The 14981-nt window shown below is 30.9% G+C and overlaps 3 protein-coding genes and 1 non-coding gene across 6 annotated transcripts; 2 read left to right on the top strand and 2 right to left on the bottom strand.

The window, feature by feature from the left end:
* Positions 1–2658: 2658 nt before the first annotated feature.
* On the top strand, positions 2659–3338 carry LOC8284597. Its single transcript, XM_002519769.4, has one exon. It carries the CDS (start codon positions 2850–2852, stop codon positions 3192–3194), a length of 345 nt encoding a protein of 114 aa, XP_002519815.1. The 5' UTR covers positions 2659–2849; the 3' UTR covers positions 3195–3338.
* A 1710-nt stretch (positions 3339–5048) lies between these two features.
* LOC8284598 lies at positions 5049–7952 on the bottom strand. Of its 3 annotated transcripts, none has more exons than XR_001535272.3 (3): positions 7724–7952; positions 5865–6669; positions 5049–5486 (listed from the first exon to the last, which is right to left on the bottom strand). XR_001535272.3 is itself a non-coding variant. In XM_015719571.3 (2 exons), exon 2 carries the CDS (start codon positions 6648–6650, stop codon positions 6129–6131), a length of 522 nt encoding a protein of 173 aa, XP_015575057.1. In that variant the 5' UTR covers positions 6651–6669; positions 7724–7952; the 3' UTR covers positions 5744–6128. The 3 variants fall into 3 exon arrangements, 1 of the variants encoding a protein (XP_015575057.1); XR_001535271.3 differs by lacking the exon at positions 5049–5486 and adding an exon at positions 5493–5640; XM_015719571.3 differs by lacking the exon at positions 5049–5486 and having other exon boundaries at positions 5744–6669.
* On the top strand, positions 7907–7991 carry TRNAM-CAU. Its single transcript is given in 2 exon segments — positions 7907–7944; positions 7956–7991. It is a non-coding gene; the product is annotated as a tRNA-Met (tRNA).
* Positions 7992–12863: 4872 nt separating this feature from the next.
* Positions 12864–13613, bottom strand: LOC8284601 (abscisic acid receptor PYR1). The gene has a single exon (XM_002519773.4). The coding sequence runs from the start codon at positions 13567–13569 to the stop codon at positions 12922–12924; it is 648 nt and encodes a 215-aa protein (XP_002519819.1). The 5' UTR covers positions 13570–13613; the 3' UTR covers positions 12864–12921.
* Between the last annotated feature and the right edge of the window lie 1368 nt (positions 13614–14981).

The following is a 14981-nucleotide window of genomic DNA, read 5'->3' as shown; positions in this document are numbered from 1 at the left end:
ATGATGAGCTAGACTTGGTAAGAATTTAGATCCGTTTAGCTAGGCCGGACTCGACTTGAATCTAAACTTGAAAACTTCAAGTGCGAACAAATCCGGCCCAGACCCGATCTAGCCTGAAATTTGAATAGGTCTATTAGCCCCTAACCCGACCTACCTTTCACATGATATAAGCTAAAACTATTGTGCTATTTTACTAATTAGTAAGTGTTTGTTCTGAGTAATTAATTAGTCATTGATGTAATGCGTTAAAAATTAAAAAAAAAAGATAAAGAATTAAGAGTGTTTGGTTCATCTCTTTTATTCAGCTGATAGTTATTATTTTTGAATAACTATATTAAAGTGTTTAGTAAAAACTTAAGAATCAGCAGCTAATATTTGATTTAGTCTAAATTAACTGCTAATTGTATTAGTTCTATTATCAGCTGATAGCTGATTTAAATTTATTTGTATAAAATTATTTTTATTAAAATTTATTAACAATAACTTATTTTTAATTGATCTCGTATAATTAATTTTATAATTTAATATTATTATTTTAAAATATACTTAATAATTAAATAAATAATATTTAAATTAGGAATTTTTATTAGTGAAATTTAAATTTTAATTCCTACTTCAAAAACAATTTTTATAAATTTTTTAATATTAAGTATAATTAAGCTAAAAAAATTAACTATAATACTTAAATTATTATAAGTTATATTTACTAATTTGTATTATTAAAAATAACATAAAAAATAAATAAAATATATATATATATATATATATATATATATAAATAAATAATTTATATTATCAATGGCCATTTAACATATTAAAAAAAATAGCTAATAAAATTTTATCAAACAATTTAATTTATCGGCTATCAGCCACCAGCCACCAGCCACCAGCCACCAGCTACCACCTGCATTGATCAATCAAACCAAACATACCTTAGTTTTTGAAGAATGTAAGTGGAATGATGGTTAAAGAGATCTAATTGTCCAATTTTAAAAAGAAAAATTCATATAACTCAAAGTGACAATAAAAAGAGAAAACTCAAAATGATATTAAAAATTATTCGTATATTCACCAAAAAACAATAAAAAAATTCTTCATGTGAAATTTAAATCTACCGCCTCTTTCTATTCATAACTCTAGACGTTTACATAATGTTTAGTTGAAATTTATAAAACTTATGGAATCCATTTGTGAACTTGAAATTTATATATTTTAAATAAGTGAAATTTAATTTAGTATTATATATAATTAAATTTACATGAAATTAGTTATAATTAAATTAAATTCTAATAAAATAGGTGGAATTTCAAATGAATGTCAAATAGTTAGTCAATATATTGCATAAAATCAAAATATCTCTTTCAATTTTATAATTTTTATTTTATTTTTTCTCTTGTGTTTTTTTTTTAAATAAAATGAATTCTTTTATAGATTTTAACAAAAAATAGCATTAGTTTTATATTAAAAAAGCCTTACATAAGACATATATATAAAGAAAAATGAATAATTAGAGTATATCAAGAATTTTGTTAAAGTACAAAGTTAAAGAGAGCATCCTTAAATGGGAACAATCTAAGCTTAAAGATGCCAAATTTGGCGAGAAAGTGGATGCCTGTGTTATTGGAGCAGTAGCTTCAAAAACTGATAGGGCTGAAGACACAGCCGCATCCAATAAGGCATGACAAATGACCGGTTTCTGGAAATGTCAAAACCCAGTTTCTATAGCCATTAATTAGAAGAGGAAATATAGTGGCTGGACCAAGACATAACCCGCATCAACGAAACCACAACTGTGTTTGTGGTCCGACTACCGATGGATAATTACAGAAGCTCCTCTCAACTGTATATCTAAATGATCATAAAATTTCCAAATATCTTTGTGATTGAACAAATTTGTCATCGTATTTCCTAAGGATTATGCAAGACTGAAAAGCAACTTTTGTAAGATTTTAATTCACTCTTCCAAATAGTTATTGGGCTATATTTGTCGAAACCGGATTAGGAATTTCCTTTTAAATCTTGATAACTTAACATTTGAGTGTAATAGGGATGATATAACAAACTATATTTGATTTAAATTTGAATAATTAAATCAGATTAACTGAACTAATAATTTTGGCTATTTATCAAAAAAAAAAAAAAAAATTATATAAACAAAGCAAATTATGATTATATAAATCTAATTAGTTATATGTATATATAATGTGATTAGGATAAGGACTGCGTGTTAAATGATCTTGATAAAATGCATATGAGTTTTAACTATTTAATTACACTTTAATATCTTAAGTTTTAATGTGATGTAATATATATTTTAATATTATTTAAATACTTTTTGATAAATGACTTTATTTAATACATTTATTTTTGTAGGTGCTTATATATTATTAGTAAGTATTTATTAGAGTAAATGGAAAAATTAAAAAATAGGTAAAAGATTATAAAAATAAAGTTTAAATATTTGTGAGATTAAATAAAAGAATTTAAATATTAAAATACAACTTTAAACATGTCATAGGTACAATTAATTTATCGGAAAAATGACACCTCATGGGAATCATCATCTAATCTATACTATCATGATAAGGCAATAAAATATCAAATGTGGACCATGAATTCAAAGTTGTTCACAAAACCCTAATTTAAAATTGGTTTAGCTATATTTTCGGGCTTGTTAGTAATAGTAGCTGTAAGGAGGAATCAGTTATCAATTTATACTTATCTCTTTGTAATAATGTAGGAAGCTCCTTCTCACCGCTCTCTCGATTCATCTCCTTCCGATGACCCGAAAATATATAAAAAACTAAAGAAAAAGATATTTCTTTTCAAGAAACAACAGCACTATAACGATGAGCCTGAATTGCCTTACTTGTCGGGACTTGCAAAGAAATAATTCTGGCACAGAATATGATCAAGAAGGGCATGATAGAAGAATATGCTGTATAAAGGTAGAAAGAAGTTGGTCAGGAAACTTGACCCCACCACCTTATGAACAAGTTGGAAAAGGTAATTCTGCGGTGGCTGCTAGGAAGATAAAGAAGGATCACCGCCGTCTAAAGAGTATGGGAGCAATAGCATTCAAGGGAACCGATGAACCCAAGTTGATAAGGAGCTCTGGGATGAGAAGAGATTGGAGCTTTGAGGATTTGAGACAAAGGGGTGATCAGGATAGAAAAGAATGCCGAGCTTACTAAGATATGACTACTTTTGCATGGTGTTCATGGAAACTATACATATTTTCTTTCCTACAAAACTTTAATTGTTTCCTTTTTGCATTCATTTATTTTATTTCTATATGTTTGATTTTTGGAAAGCTAAGCATACCAATGGATGCAATTGTCATATTTCAAAGTATGTAATGTATATATATGCATTCTGATAGATGTCAATACATATGTAATGGTGTAATTCCGTCAGGAGATTTCGATCCTTTATAATAGGAACAAATCATGAAAGATGTTATTGTTTGTTAATATTTTCAAGTAATTATGACTTAAATAATTCTTCTTCACAATTTAACAAATTACTATAGCAACCCATGGCCCTAGTAATTCAGGAAAAGTTTGAAAAGTTCTCTGATAAATTAGATCGCAAAACTTTTTTGTTTTAGACAAGCTTTAAATAATTAAAATAACTACATTCTTTTCTTTATAATAACTTAATAAATACAAGTTAAAAAAGACGCAGGTGAGGATGGTGTTGAAAGGAATATGTAGATGACAATAACCTAATCCTAACAGTAAAACATACATACCAACTAAAAACCCACTTCTGCAATACAACAGAGATGCATCTGGTGTTAAAAAAGAAAAAAGCAAAATCAAAGCAGTGGTACATAATTTATGTATTATCCAATTTTAAGGTCTTTGATGCTTTAGATTTACTAAAGTACAACTAATAGACAACACCCAATTTTACAAGACAGAAACTTACCAAAATATATGTAAGACTGTTATCATTTTTATTTCGCTCAATTATGGTAAGCAATTCCTTTTTTTTTTTTCCTTTCTTGAGGGATACAATCGGAGGCAAGACCTCAAACACTGATAGGAACCATTCTAGAAGGGTTAACACCTAGTAAATTCGTCCTGAGTAATTCAGGAACTCCATTAGGAGCAATATCCAATTGATGAACACCAAATGAGCAGTCCCCAGAAAGAGAAGCCAAGTAATCTGCTACCCATTTGCCAATTTCTGGAGAGAATCTGTTGAATGCATATGCAAGCTTGTCATCAACGGGCCGGCCATTGTTTGGTAAGCTACTTGCATACATGTAAAATCGAGATACTTTGTTTTCTTATCCTAACTAAAACTATCTTAGGAAGGTAAATTTCTCAACAAATATTTTCTATATCTTTATCAGAACCACAAATGATAATAGTAATTATTCATCCTTTTGCTAATTTTATTTGGGGACTTGGGTCATACAGCATACGATCCATCCCTTTTTGTTCTTCGAAGTGGCTATGTCCAGTCATCTGTTTATGTTCAATTGAATGGTGCTCCATCCATATACTCCCCCAAGAATGGCTCGAGTAATACGTTCAAAGGCATGAAACCATTATATTTCCTTACTTGAAGCCGTATTAACATGAGATTCTAAAAGGTATATGTAAGAAGGCAGGGGAGCACCACAAAATAATAGAAAATTTGAGAAGTGCTCTAGACACCATGGGTGGCGTTAAAAGGTTAAGAATAAACTTTAAAAGTGCATTATGATGTGAATAAATGAATATTTAAGAAATAAAAAATTGGGTGAATAAAACTGGTATCACAATCAAGGACGGAGCCAAAACTTTAAAAAGCAGAGGAGTGAAATCTGAAAGTTTAAGAGACTTAAATGAAAAAGAAAAAACAAACCTCTAAGATATATGAGAAAAAAAATTAAAATAATTAAAATCGGGAGGGCCAAAATGAATATAATCTCAAATAAACAATGAAAATTTTAGAAATTATATAGAAAAAAATTTGAAAATGTGAAAGTTTTCTTTTTTGAGAATGGAAATATATATTTGAAATTTGAGTTGACCAAAATGAAACAAAAAAAAAAATCTAAAATATATATGTGGAATTTTTAAAATTTTAGAAGTTGGGGGCAGCCTCCAAGGCCCCAGCCTCTACGTCCCTGAGCCCCTGATTCCAGCCCCTATCCATAAAAACATGAAGCTTGGTTTCATAGCCTAAATTTAGGTATTGTTACTGATAAATATATTGCAGCAATTCTTCCACTAGGATTACCCCATTAATACAATTCTGGAGACATGCAGTGCTTCCAATTTAGAAGTAATCAGTCGGCTCTTTCCACTGTCCTCTCTCAGCAAGCCCAGAAGGGAGCATCTTTGTTGTAAACCATCTTCCTTGTGTAACAACAGTAAATGGAAAGCATCAGACTTCTCTTTACTTGGGGAGTATAAGAGGAAGGGTATCGGGAAATGATTAAGATGCGGCACCACTCCTCCGTTACCAATATTCCTTGGCTAAACCAGCTACATTCATATTGAGACCACATCAGTGGATAGTAACATTCTTTCAAAAGAAAGCAACAAAAAGCACCCAGAATTCTACAAATCATTACATCAGGACATCCGCAAAACTTGGCTGTGTTAGTATTTTCAGAAGACGACTTCAAATGCTTACGAACTGGAGCAGCAGAATAATTGCCAGGGTTAGTATTTTCAGAAAACGATTTCATAATAGAACTGTCTTCTTTTCCTAGATGCAAAGATATGCTAACGAGTGTGGATTTAACATAAAATAAAGAACAAAGTTGATATTCAATTAGCAATCAACATGGTTCATCAAACTTATATGCACAATAATCTTACATCGATATCACATTTAAAAATTGATTCATGATCACTGACCTGATACTTATAAATACACCAGGTGTCAGACCTTATCTTCCAAATAGCTGGTGGTAACCCAACTATTAACTCACTATACTGCCTTACGCCCCTCTGCATCTGCAAGCAACTCTGATAACTCCAACCCCATTCATAACTTTATCAACTACCAGATCAACATAATCTTTTCTCCATTACAACTTCCAACGAGTTCCAAAATCGATACCCATAAATAAATTTCACCCTGTAAGATGTCCATCACTACCTGAATAGGAAACAACCAAATTAGTTTTTCTTTCTTCTTGCTTCAGCCTTCCAATCTCTTCTACCAATCTTGGATGTCATCTCACTGCTCAAGAAGCTAAGCGAATTCTCAGAATGATTATTCCTCTCTAGCGGTGATTCAACTACTGTAAGAGGGGTCAAACAATGCGTCTGAATTTCACTATTTAAGCCCAAAGCAGAAATCATACTTGCACTCGGCACTTCCTCCAGAGATTTACAAGCATGAGCTTTTCTTGCATCTTTTTTCCAATTTCGCTTACAATGAACAATGATTCTATAATTGTTAATATTCCCATTGTGTTCCAGATGTTCTTCTGATCTAGCTGATTGGTTTGGCACAGAAGCTTTCTTCATATTTGCCTCCATTCGTTTCCGGGCCCTGTATCTCCGCTGCCGTTCTCGGTTTTTTAGACGACAAGTCATAATATCACTACGGCTTCTAGGACGCTCTTTTTGTTCAAAAGACATCATAATAAAGTTGTCTTGCGCACGAATTGCATTCATATTTTTCCCATTCTCCATTTCGTGTGCTACTTATCAACTGCATTGATGAGATTAAAAAGACAGGAATTTACAATATGAGTAGATGCAAGAATTTTAGTTTGACGGAATTCCCTATGCAAGATCTAAATACTTATAATTTCATTACAATCTTTGTAAATGATGAAATGAAGGATGATTTGCAATATCCACTTACATGACACTGCATCCTACACTACTTGACAACTGAAAGTTGTTTCATATGGAATCTAACAGTTAACATATTCAGACCCTATACACATGTAACCATTAGTCAGGCAATTCATTCTGCTTGATTAATTATTATACCATATCTGCCTTCACCTCATCAGACTTGGCACTTGGAGACCTTAGATGAATAATGCATACTCATTGTACAAGACAATACCTAAAACCAAGTACATATCCGTCATAGTGGGAAACTTAGGGTCTTAAAAATAAAGGGACAAGGATAACAACAACATAATTAGTCTAGCTGGAATCCTAGAATAAATGAGCAAAAGATTGTACCTTCGCATCTTTTACTATTGCCAAATAAAAACAGTAAAACTCATAAAATAACAAATTAGGGTTTGATCATCACTCCACACCCCCCAAACCAATCTCCAAATCCTAAAGTTATATCTTCACTTCTTTTTTTAATCTCTTTGGTGTACTCCAATTAGACCATAAAGTTGAATTACTTAGTACCCTTCATTTAGTGGTTCAAAAGGCTCCTAATGCACATTAGTTACTTCCAGCAACTAATCCTAATGTCCCAATGGAATTCATTTTTCTTCAACAGAGGAGGATAACACATTAGCCACTCTCCTAAAACATGAAATTTCTAAGTACTAATTCTGCTTCAGTAAGTTATAATAAGAACCGAGCAAATTAGCCGAACCAAAGTCTCTGCTTCAAAAATTATCAAGAAAAGCACTTCCAGAAAAAGAAAAGAAAGAGCTGGGAAATGGTAACGAAATCAGTTTTTTTTTTTTTTTTTTTTTAAAAAAAAAGAAAGATAACAAGGAAATCACCCATCCAAACTGGAAAATTTTTTGGCGAACCTAATTAGGGAAGAAAAAGAAGAGACATACCTCATAAAGTCCAGCAGTAGAAATTGATATGTACCCAGATAGAGAGTAATGAATGTGGATGATTGAGTTGTAAGAAATGAGAAAGCCGTTAATGGCTGTCGGAAGAGACGAAAGAGGTCTTTATTTGGAAGTTTCTTAGGATACCAAACCATTGTAGATGAAAGAAATAAAGTAGCCATCGAAGGGGTGGTGGCGCAGTTGGCTAGCGCGTAGGTCTCATAGCTTCTGAGTTATCCTGAGGTCGAGAGTTCGAGCCTCTCTCACCCCAATCTAATTTTTCTTTTCATCTCTATTATCAGTATTAAAAAGATGTGATTTCAAATTGTATAGGTAACTAATAGGGCCACCTTCAAAGTATTAACATTTCCTTGCAGCTCTGAAAACTCATCATAACTTTACTTTGATGTCATTTTCTCACGTGTCATCCTCATTTCCTTTTCTTGGATAGTTTCACAACCTTTTTCCTTCGTATTTTAACTCCAATCCGTAGATTTTCAACCTGAAATGAATGGCTTTCCGAGTCATAACTAAAATTAAAATTAATCCAAACCAATTTGTAACAACCCGCAATTGAATTGCAGTTTTATAAATCTAGCCCCTATTTATATTAAAAATTATTGAACAGATTGTTAAGTTTTATGAACTATTCATAAACTTTTATAACCTGAATATTATCATTATTTTTGCTTGTATTTTCTTATTGTTACATTTTATACTTTGATTGCTCTGAAAGCATTGAAATGAGGAGAGAAAAAAAAAAAACTGGTGAAGGTATTAATGTGCTTTTAGCTTTCTTATTAGTTATGGGTCTAATTTTGTGTTTACCTCTTGATTTGGTTTTATTTTCAATTATCTTACTGTTAATAATTGGATTTTTCCTAAAAAAACCGCCGGCAATAAATAAAGTAGTGTTAATTCTTAGAAAATGTTGCTAGAAGTTTACATGGTAGCAATAATATTTTGACATTAAGATGCATGTTATATTTATTAAAGTATAAAAATGTGAAAATGGGAGTTGTTCTCTTAAAACAGACATAAAATACTAGAAGATTATTGTGTTAGAAATTAGGAAAAAAGGAGGATAGGAATCCAACCCCACATCTCAAACTTAAACCCAATTTTTTGCGGGGGGCTCGCAACCAAACCACTTGCTTCAGTGTTAGGTTGGTTTTAATTAATCCACAAAGAGAGCAGCAATTCAGCTGCTGCAGGAAAATGGCATTCTGCTCTCTCAAATATCTGAACCAAAACAATATCAAATCCCAAATTATAACTCCCAATCATTTGGTAATCAGATATTGTATCTTTGATTTCTAAGGACCACAAATACATTGATTCCAGGTTAATCCTAAGAGTTAAAAGAAAAAAAAAATGGAAAACTAATCCTACGAAGTACAAAATTGTTCAAGTAAAAAAAAAAAAACTAACCGGTACAATAGCTATTTCAAACACTAGATGCAACGGCGCCAACAGTGGTGGTGTCGGAGGAGGCTGTCCCGTCAAGTGTAAATTGGAAATGAAAGCCATTGTTAAATAGGGAAAAGAATATTTTGATGTCGTCTGTCAATGCAGATAACAATTACCTAAAACTTTTTATCTTTTTGTAACATGAGTATTCAACAACTTGGCCTCCCGATAATGGAACATTTAAATAAATTGCTTTTATTATTAGTGATGAGAATTTTGCATTTTTATGGTGATTGCTCAGAAAATGGAGGAAAGAGTAAGGTCACTATGGTTCTGACCTTATTATTACAAGTAAATAGCAGATTGTATGCTGTTCTTCTTATATTTTAAAGAGGAAAGTAAGAAAGGCCCCTGCTTTTTCCAACTTCGATTCCTTTTTTCTGAATAAAAATGGCAAAAGCATAGATTCCTCCTAACCTAATCCTATTCATTGTTTTATATTTACTTGCTAGGAGTTGCTTATGCCTTCTACAGTAATTTTTCTGCCTTTTCTCTCTCTTTTTTTTATTAAGCATTAACATAGAAGTTGTAGCCACTAATTTTCAGATAATTCTTGGACAAAAGATGGTTTTGCCCCCTGAATTTGTGCCACCAAGTTACATAGATTAAATTTCTTACTGAGTTTACCTTAAATAGCAAACGTGTACATATCTCTCTTTAAATATGTGTTAAAATAATAGAGTTTTTTTTTTTTTTTTTATTCAAAAATCTTCATTTTTTGAAAGTGCTTTACGGCACCTATTGCAGAAAATGGAAAGAAAAATTAAATCCCACCATTTATCCATCTGAAATCACTTGTTTTATTTTCAACGATCAATAGTCTTTGGTTGCCACCATTCTCCATCGCCATCTCATTATCGCCTTCCATAAATACTACCTCTACAGATTTTTCCACCCATCTCAAGCAAATACGCCTCTGATATTAACCTATCTTAGATAAATATGTCTTTGATCAAAGGCATACTAACATAATCACTGCTATACATTTGACATCCAACTCATGAACATATTGAGTTCAAGTTCCTATTTGTCCACTAAATGAAATTTTATTTTTAAGACGAATGTATAAGGATAGTTGCTTCCGTTATATAATTAATACCCTATTAAATCTTTCATGAACTTTTAAAAAAAAAAAGAAAAAAACCACAACCAAGGCCATATATTATAGCCATAACTAGTTATTATATCATTTCACAAGCATGATTAATCATCTCATTGCAAAACAACTAGAGAGACAAAATTTAGCTACATCAGATGAAATTTTATAATATTTCATTAGACTTTTTATGACTTATTTTTTTTTTAAAAAAAAAAAACATAAACCTCTACCATATATCACAACCATATTTAGTTACTATCTCATTTCACTGGCACTGTTAATCATCTCATTGTAAAATGACTTCAGAGACAATATTTAAGCTGCACTAAATGAAATTTTATGTTTAGAAAGAATATAAAAGAATGGTTACTCCCATTATGTAGCCAATACTCCATTATATTTTTCTAATAAGAAAAAACGTAGCCACAGCCACAACTAGTTCCTATCTCATTTCATCAGCACCGTTAATCATCTCATTGTAAAACAAATTGAGAAATAATATTTCAGCACTGTAAAACCATAAAAGAAATGGAAATCAGGTTATATTCTGATTTGAATTCAAAACTCGAATCAATTTAATTTCGCAAATTAAAATATGAGGTATATTAATCACTCGCAATAGCCCCTCACTACTGGCTTGATTTTTTATGAACAGAATCGTCTTATATAATTCTGATAATTCTATAAAATAGCCGCAGCATGGAAGGGAATTCATACCAAAGTCAAAAAAAATGGAAAACTTCTGAATAATTGACAAAAGATGCAATGGTGACTGTGGGTTGGCTGGCTCATACAATTGATTTAAATTTAGATAATTTTTATTTAGATTTGGTATATACATCGTAATTATTAAAAAAATAATATATATTATGAATGTTTTATATTTTAAAATTAAATAATTAATACATATTTATTTATTTAAAATTAATAAATATATATCAATTATTTATTTATTTAATATATAAATAAAGAAATATGGATAAAATAATTTATCTTTAAATTTGTTAGTAGCCTTGATAGTGAGGTGATATAAGAAAAGTCATTTTATTTGTCTATATTTTGAGAATTCTACTCGTGAAGAAAACTTTTAGCCCTGAGGATATAATAACTCAAGAAGATATTGGATAAAGAATAAAATATTTGAGAAGAGAAAATTGTTGTTAAACTATTCAATCGTCCTCTCCCTTTCACTTTCTCGTTTAGAGTAGTCTTTTCTTTTCATTTCAAATTACAATTCACCATTATTTTTCAGTCAATAATTAAATAATTACCCGTAGAAATAAAATATTAGCATCTAAAATTTAATCTCAATCTTTTTTACGTTTAAAATTGTAAATGTTTCTAAACACATTTTTAAATTGTTAGGTTTTTATTTAAGTTCCAAACAATTGTAATAATGATTGATAGCTTAATTCAATAACCATAATATTTCATTAGAATATAGTAAAAATTTAATTATATATAAACTCAATAATTTTGTCTGAAACAGAGAGAATATAGTTATATGCACTTCAAATGGTTAATCCAATCAATATCTGAATTAATGTCATCTTTAAACATCTTGCTAAAATATTACTATGATTCTTTGTTATTATATATATTATATAATATTATTTTAATTATTTTATTAATTTTATATATTTTTATTTTACATTATCGTAAATTTATAGGTGTTTTTAATTATTTACATAATTTATACAATTAGATTTTAATAGTTAAATTATAAAATTTCAAATAATATAAAAAATATAATATGTAATTAAATATACATATAATCATCTAATTTAATACATAATTATATCAATAATAAGTAAACTTAAAATAATATTAATTATTTTAACATAGAACCATAGGACATTTAAATAATTCCATTTTTAAACCTATTTATTGAAATTCAATCTATTTAATTAATCTCTCAACGCACGTCAAAATAATTCTTCATGAACACAAAAACCAGCCATGTAATAACCAATTTTATGTTATTCTGAATCTGATAAATTTCAACCCAAAAGAAAATAAGGTAAAAGAATAGGAATATAGAAAACTCAGTGTTGGAACTAAAAGAAACGTTCTATTTTCTTTTTTCAGACATTAAACAAATTTAAGAAGACACTCTGGCATTACTGAAGAAATAAATTATCTTAAAAAGACAACGGTATCCTCAAACCGGACCGCTCTTTATACACGTGCATTGACGGTAGTGCCCTTACCCTTCTAGACACAATTTACTAACTATGCGATCTGATGGAACCATCAATCCCAACTCGACCGACCAGAGAGTCACGTGGCGTCATAAGTCTAGACTCATTATTTATCATATTATTCATAAAAGTATTTAATAATTATTTTACATTAACTAAAATAATTAATTTTACAGTATAAAAAATAATTAATTGATGTAGTTTATTTTTAATAAATGTGTTTGCACATAGGCAGAATCTACCTAAAAGCTTCCCCAGAAGTCAAATGTCTTACAACAACAAGGCGCGTTCCTAATTTCATTTTGCCCAAAACGGTACGGAAAAAAAAAAAGAAAAACAAAAACAAAAATCCGAAGAGCAATAAATTGAAAACATAATAATAATAATAATATATTGGTGTTTTTCGTTTTTCTTTTTACAGTTATTTTTTGCTAAATCACCTGCGATTTACCGTCAGCATCACGAGCCAACCCTTCAGCGACGAAAGCCAGTTTCTGGAGATTCAACTTGACAACTGTATCGGCGAAGAGACGGGTATCCTCTTCGGTGTTACCTTCAGGAACATCAACAACGTAAGATTCCAAAACGACCGTCCAGATCCTCCCGTCACGTTGAAACCCATGCACAGTCGTCACAGACCGGTAATTCCTGAGCCTGTGTTCACCGCCAATAATAGTAAAACCCGTGACGTGTCGGTCATCATCAAGTATATCCAGCCTCTCCGTGCTAGTGGCAGCCGGTAAACCAGAGATCACGTTGACGTCACGGGTGGATCCCACAGTCATTGTAAAACCAGGCTCAACAGCGCAGCTCTTAATAAAGTGCTTGTAGGTCTGGGGCTTGTCAAACCGACGGACTTTAGACCATACGACGTCGTTTGGGGCGTTTACGCGCTGTGCTAATAAGGAAGAGCATTGGCTGGGATTGATTCTGTATGTGTGGAACTCAGAGATGAGTGGGGATAACTCTTCGAACTCGGATGGAGTCAGTCCGGATGGAATCGTTAAATGATGAGATGTATAAGTTGGTTCTTGTTCTGGGTCTGTCATTGGTGAGCTTGAGGCGTCTGGTTTCTCCATTGGAAGAAAGAGAGAGAGAGAGAGAGGAAGGGGGATAAGTGCGGTTTTTGTTTTAGATACAAAAAGGCTGAGGGTAAAAGGGTAATTAAGATGGGTTTGTATAATCTAATATTTGATTTTTAAAACTTTTTTTGGAAAATAAAAGATAATAATGAAAGTAAAATATTGGGAATAAGAAAGGTGGCAAGTGGGTGAAGGGGACAGGTGGGTCGGGACTAACTGGCTTTCATGTTGGTTGCTTGACAGATCAACCTGGCTAAGCTGCAATAGCCAAACCGGATCCTCTTTTTAAAAAATGAAAATTTGATTTCTTGTTTTTATTTACACTTTTTAATTATATCTCTTTTGATGTATAATTACAGTAATTGTCCTCAAGAGTTTATAATATTTAAAAAAAAAGATTCGATAGTAAAGAACAAAATCATCAGAAATCAAAATCTTATGATGTTTTGGCTTCTAAATCAAATCATTAATCGTTGGAGTTATTTTTATTCCAAACTCCAATTGTATTATACATATTTATCCTAATAAAATCAATAACTTATGATTTTTATAACTTTTTTAAAACTATTGTTATCATTAATTTTACAGCTGCATTTCATAAACGAGAAAATAAATATCTGTGAAATATATAAAAAATTTATTTTTGAAATCTTTATCACTTTAGGTAGACTTAATAATCAATATAAAAAGATATAAATCTGATATAGCGGTTGTTAATATATTATCAGCAATAAATATAAAAATGATAGATTTATAGCTAAATGAGGTTGACTTATAATATGTGTTGAAGCAACTGAGACAGATATTATCGTTTTTCTTCTATTTATCGACTGGCTTCCGCTGTACTCGGGTATAGATTTTGAAGAGAGGTGACTCCTAACGGGTCTAGTCCCCCGCTGCCGACCAATGTATTCATAGGCTCCGATTCTATCACTTAGGCAGTGTACACATGAATAATGTCTGGTTTTGCTGCTACGTTCAGTGCTTTTTATGGCATTGTCTGCGTGTTTTGCTAGTATGATTTGTGGGTGATGCTCGCCTCTCTCGCTATGTCCTGTGAAATATTTCATCGTCTGATGATGGGAGTTGGTGACAGGACGAAAGAATTACTGGCACTAGTGATCATTAGAGGGATTTCTGTAATCATTGTTGGGTTAGTGAATCGAGTGTTTGTTGAGCTTTAAGCTTAATATCTTGGGTTTATTGCATTATTAATTATATGCTCTCTTTTTAAACTCTTTTGAATTTGATGTATGTTTAGTCTTTAAACCTTTATTTCTATGTTCCATATAGATTTACTCACTCTCTATTTGTTTGTTCTTTTAATTGATAAAAAACACAATTTTATATGGATTATTATGTATATGTGTACTCCTGACAATAACGAAGGTAATTTTCTTATAAATGCT

The sequence above is a fragment of the Ricinus communis genome, chromosome 5, assembly GCF_019578655.1.
Source record: "Ricinus communis isolate WT05 ecotype wild-type chromosome 5, ASM1957865v1, whole genome shotgun sequence".
NCBI classification, from domain to species: Eukaryota; Viridiplantae; Streptophyta; class Magnoliopsida; order Malpighiales; family Euphorbiaceae; genus Ricinus; species Ricinus communis.
Note: the sequence above shows the minus strand (reverse complement) of the source record. Positions and strands in the feature narration are given on the sequence as shown.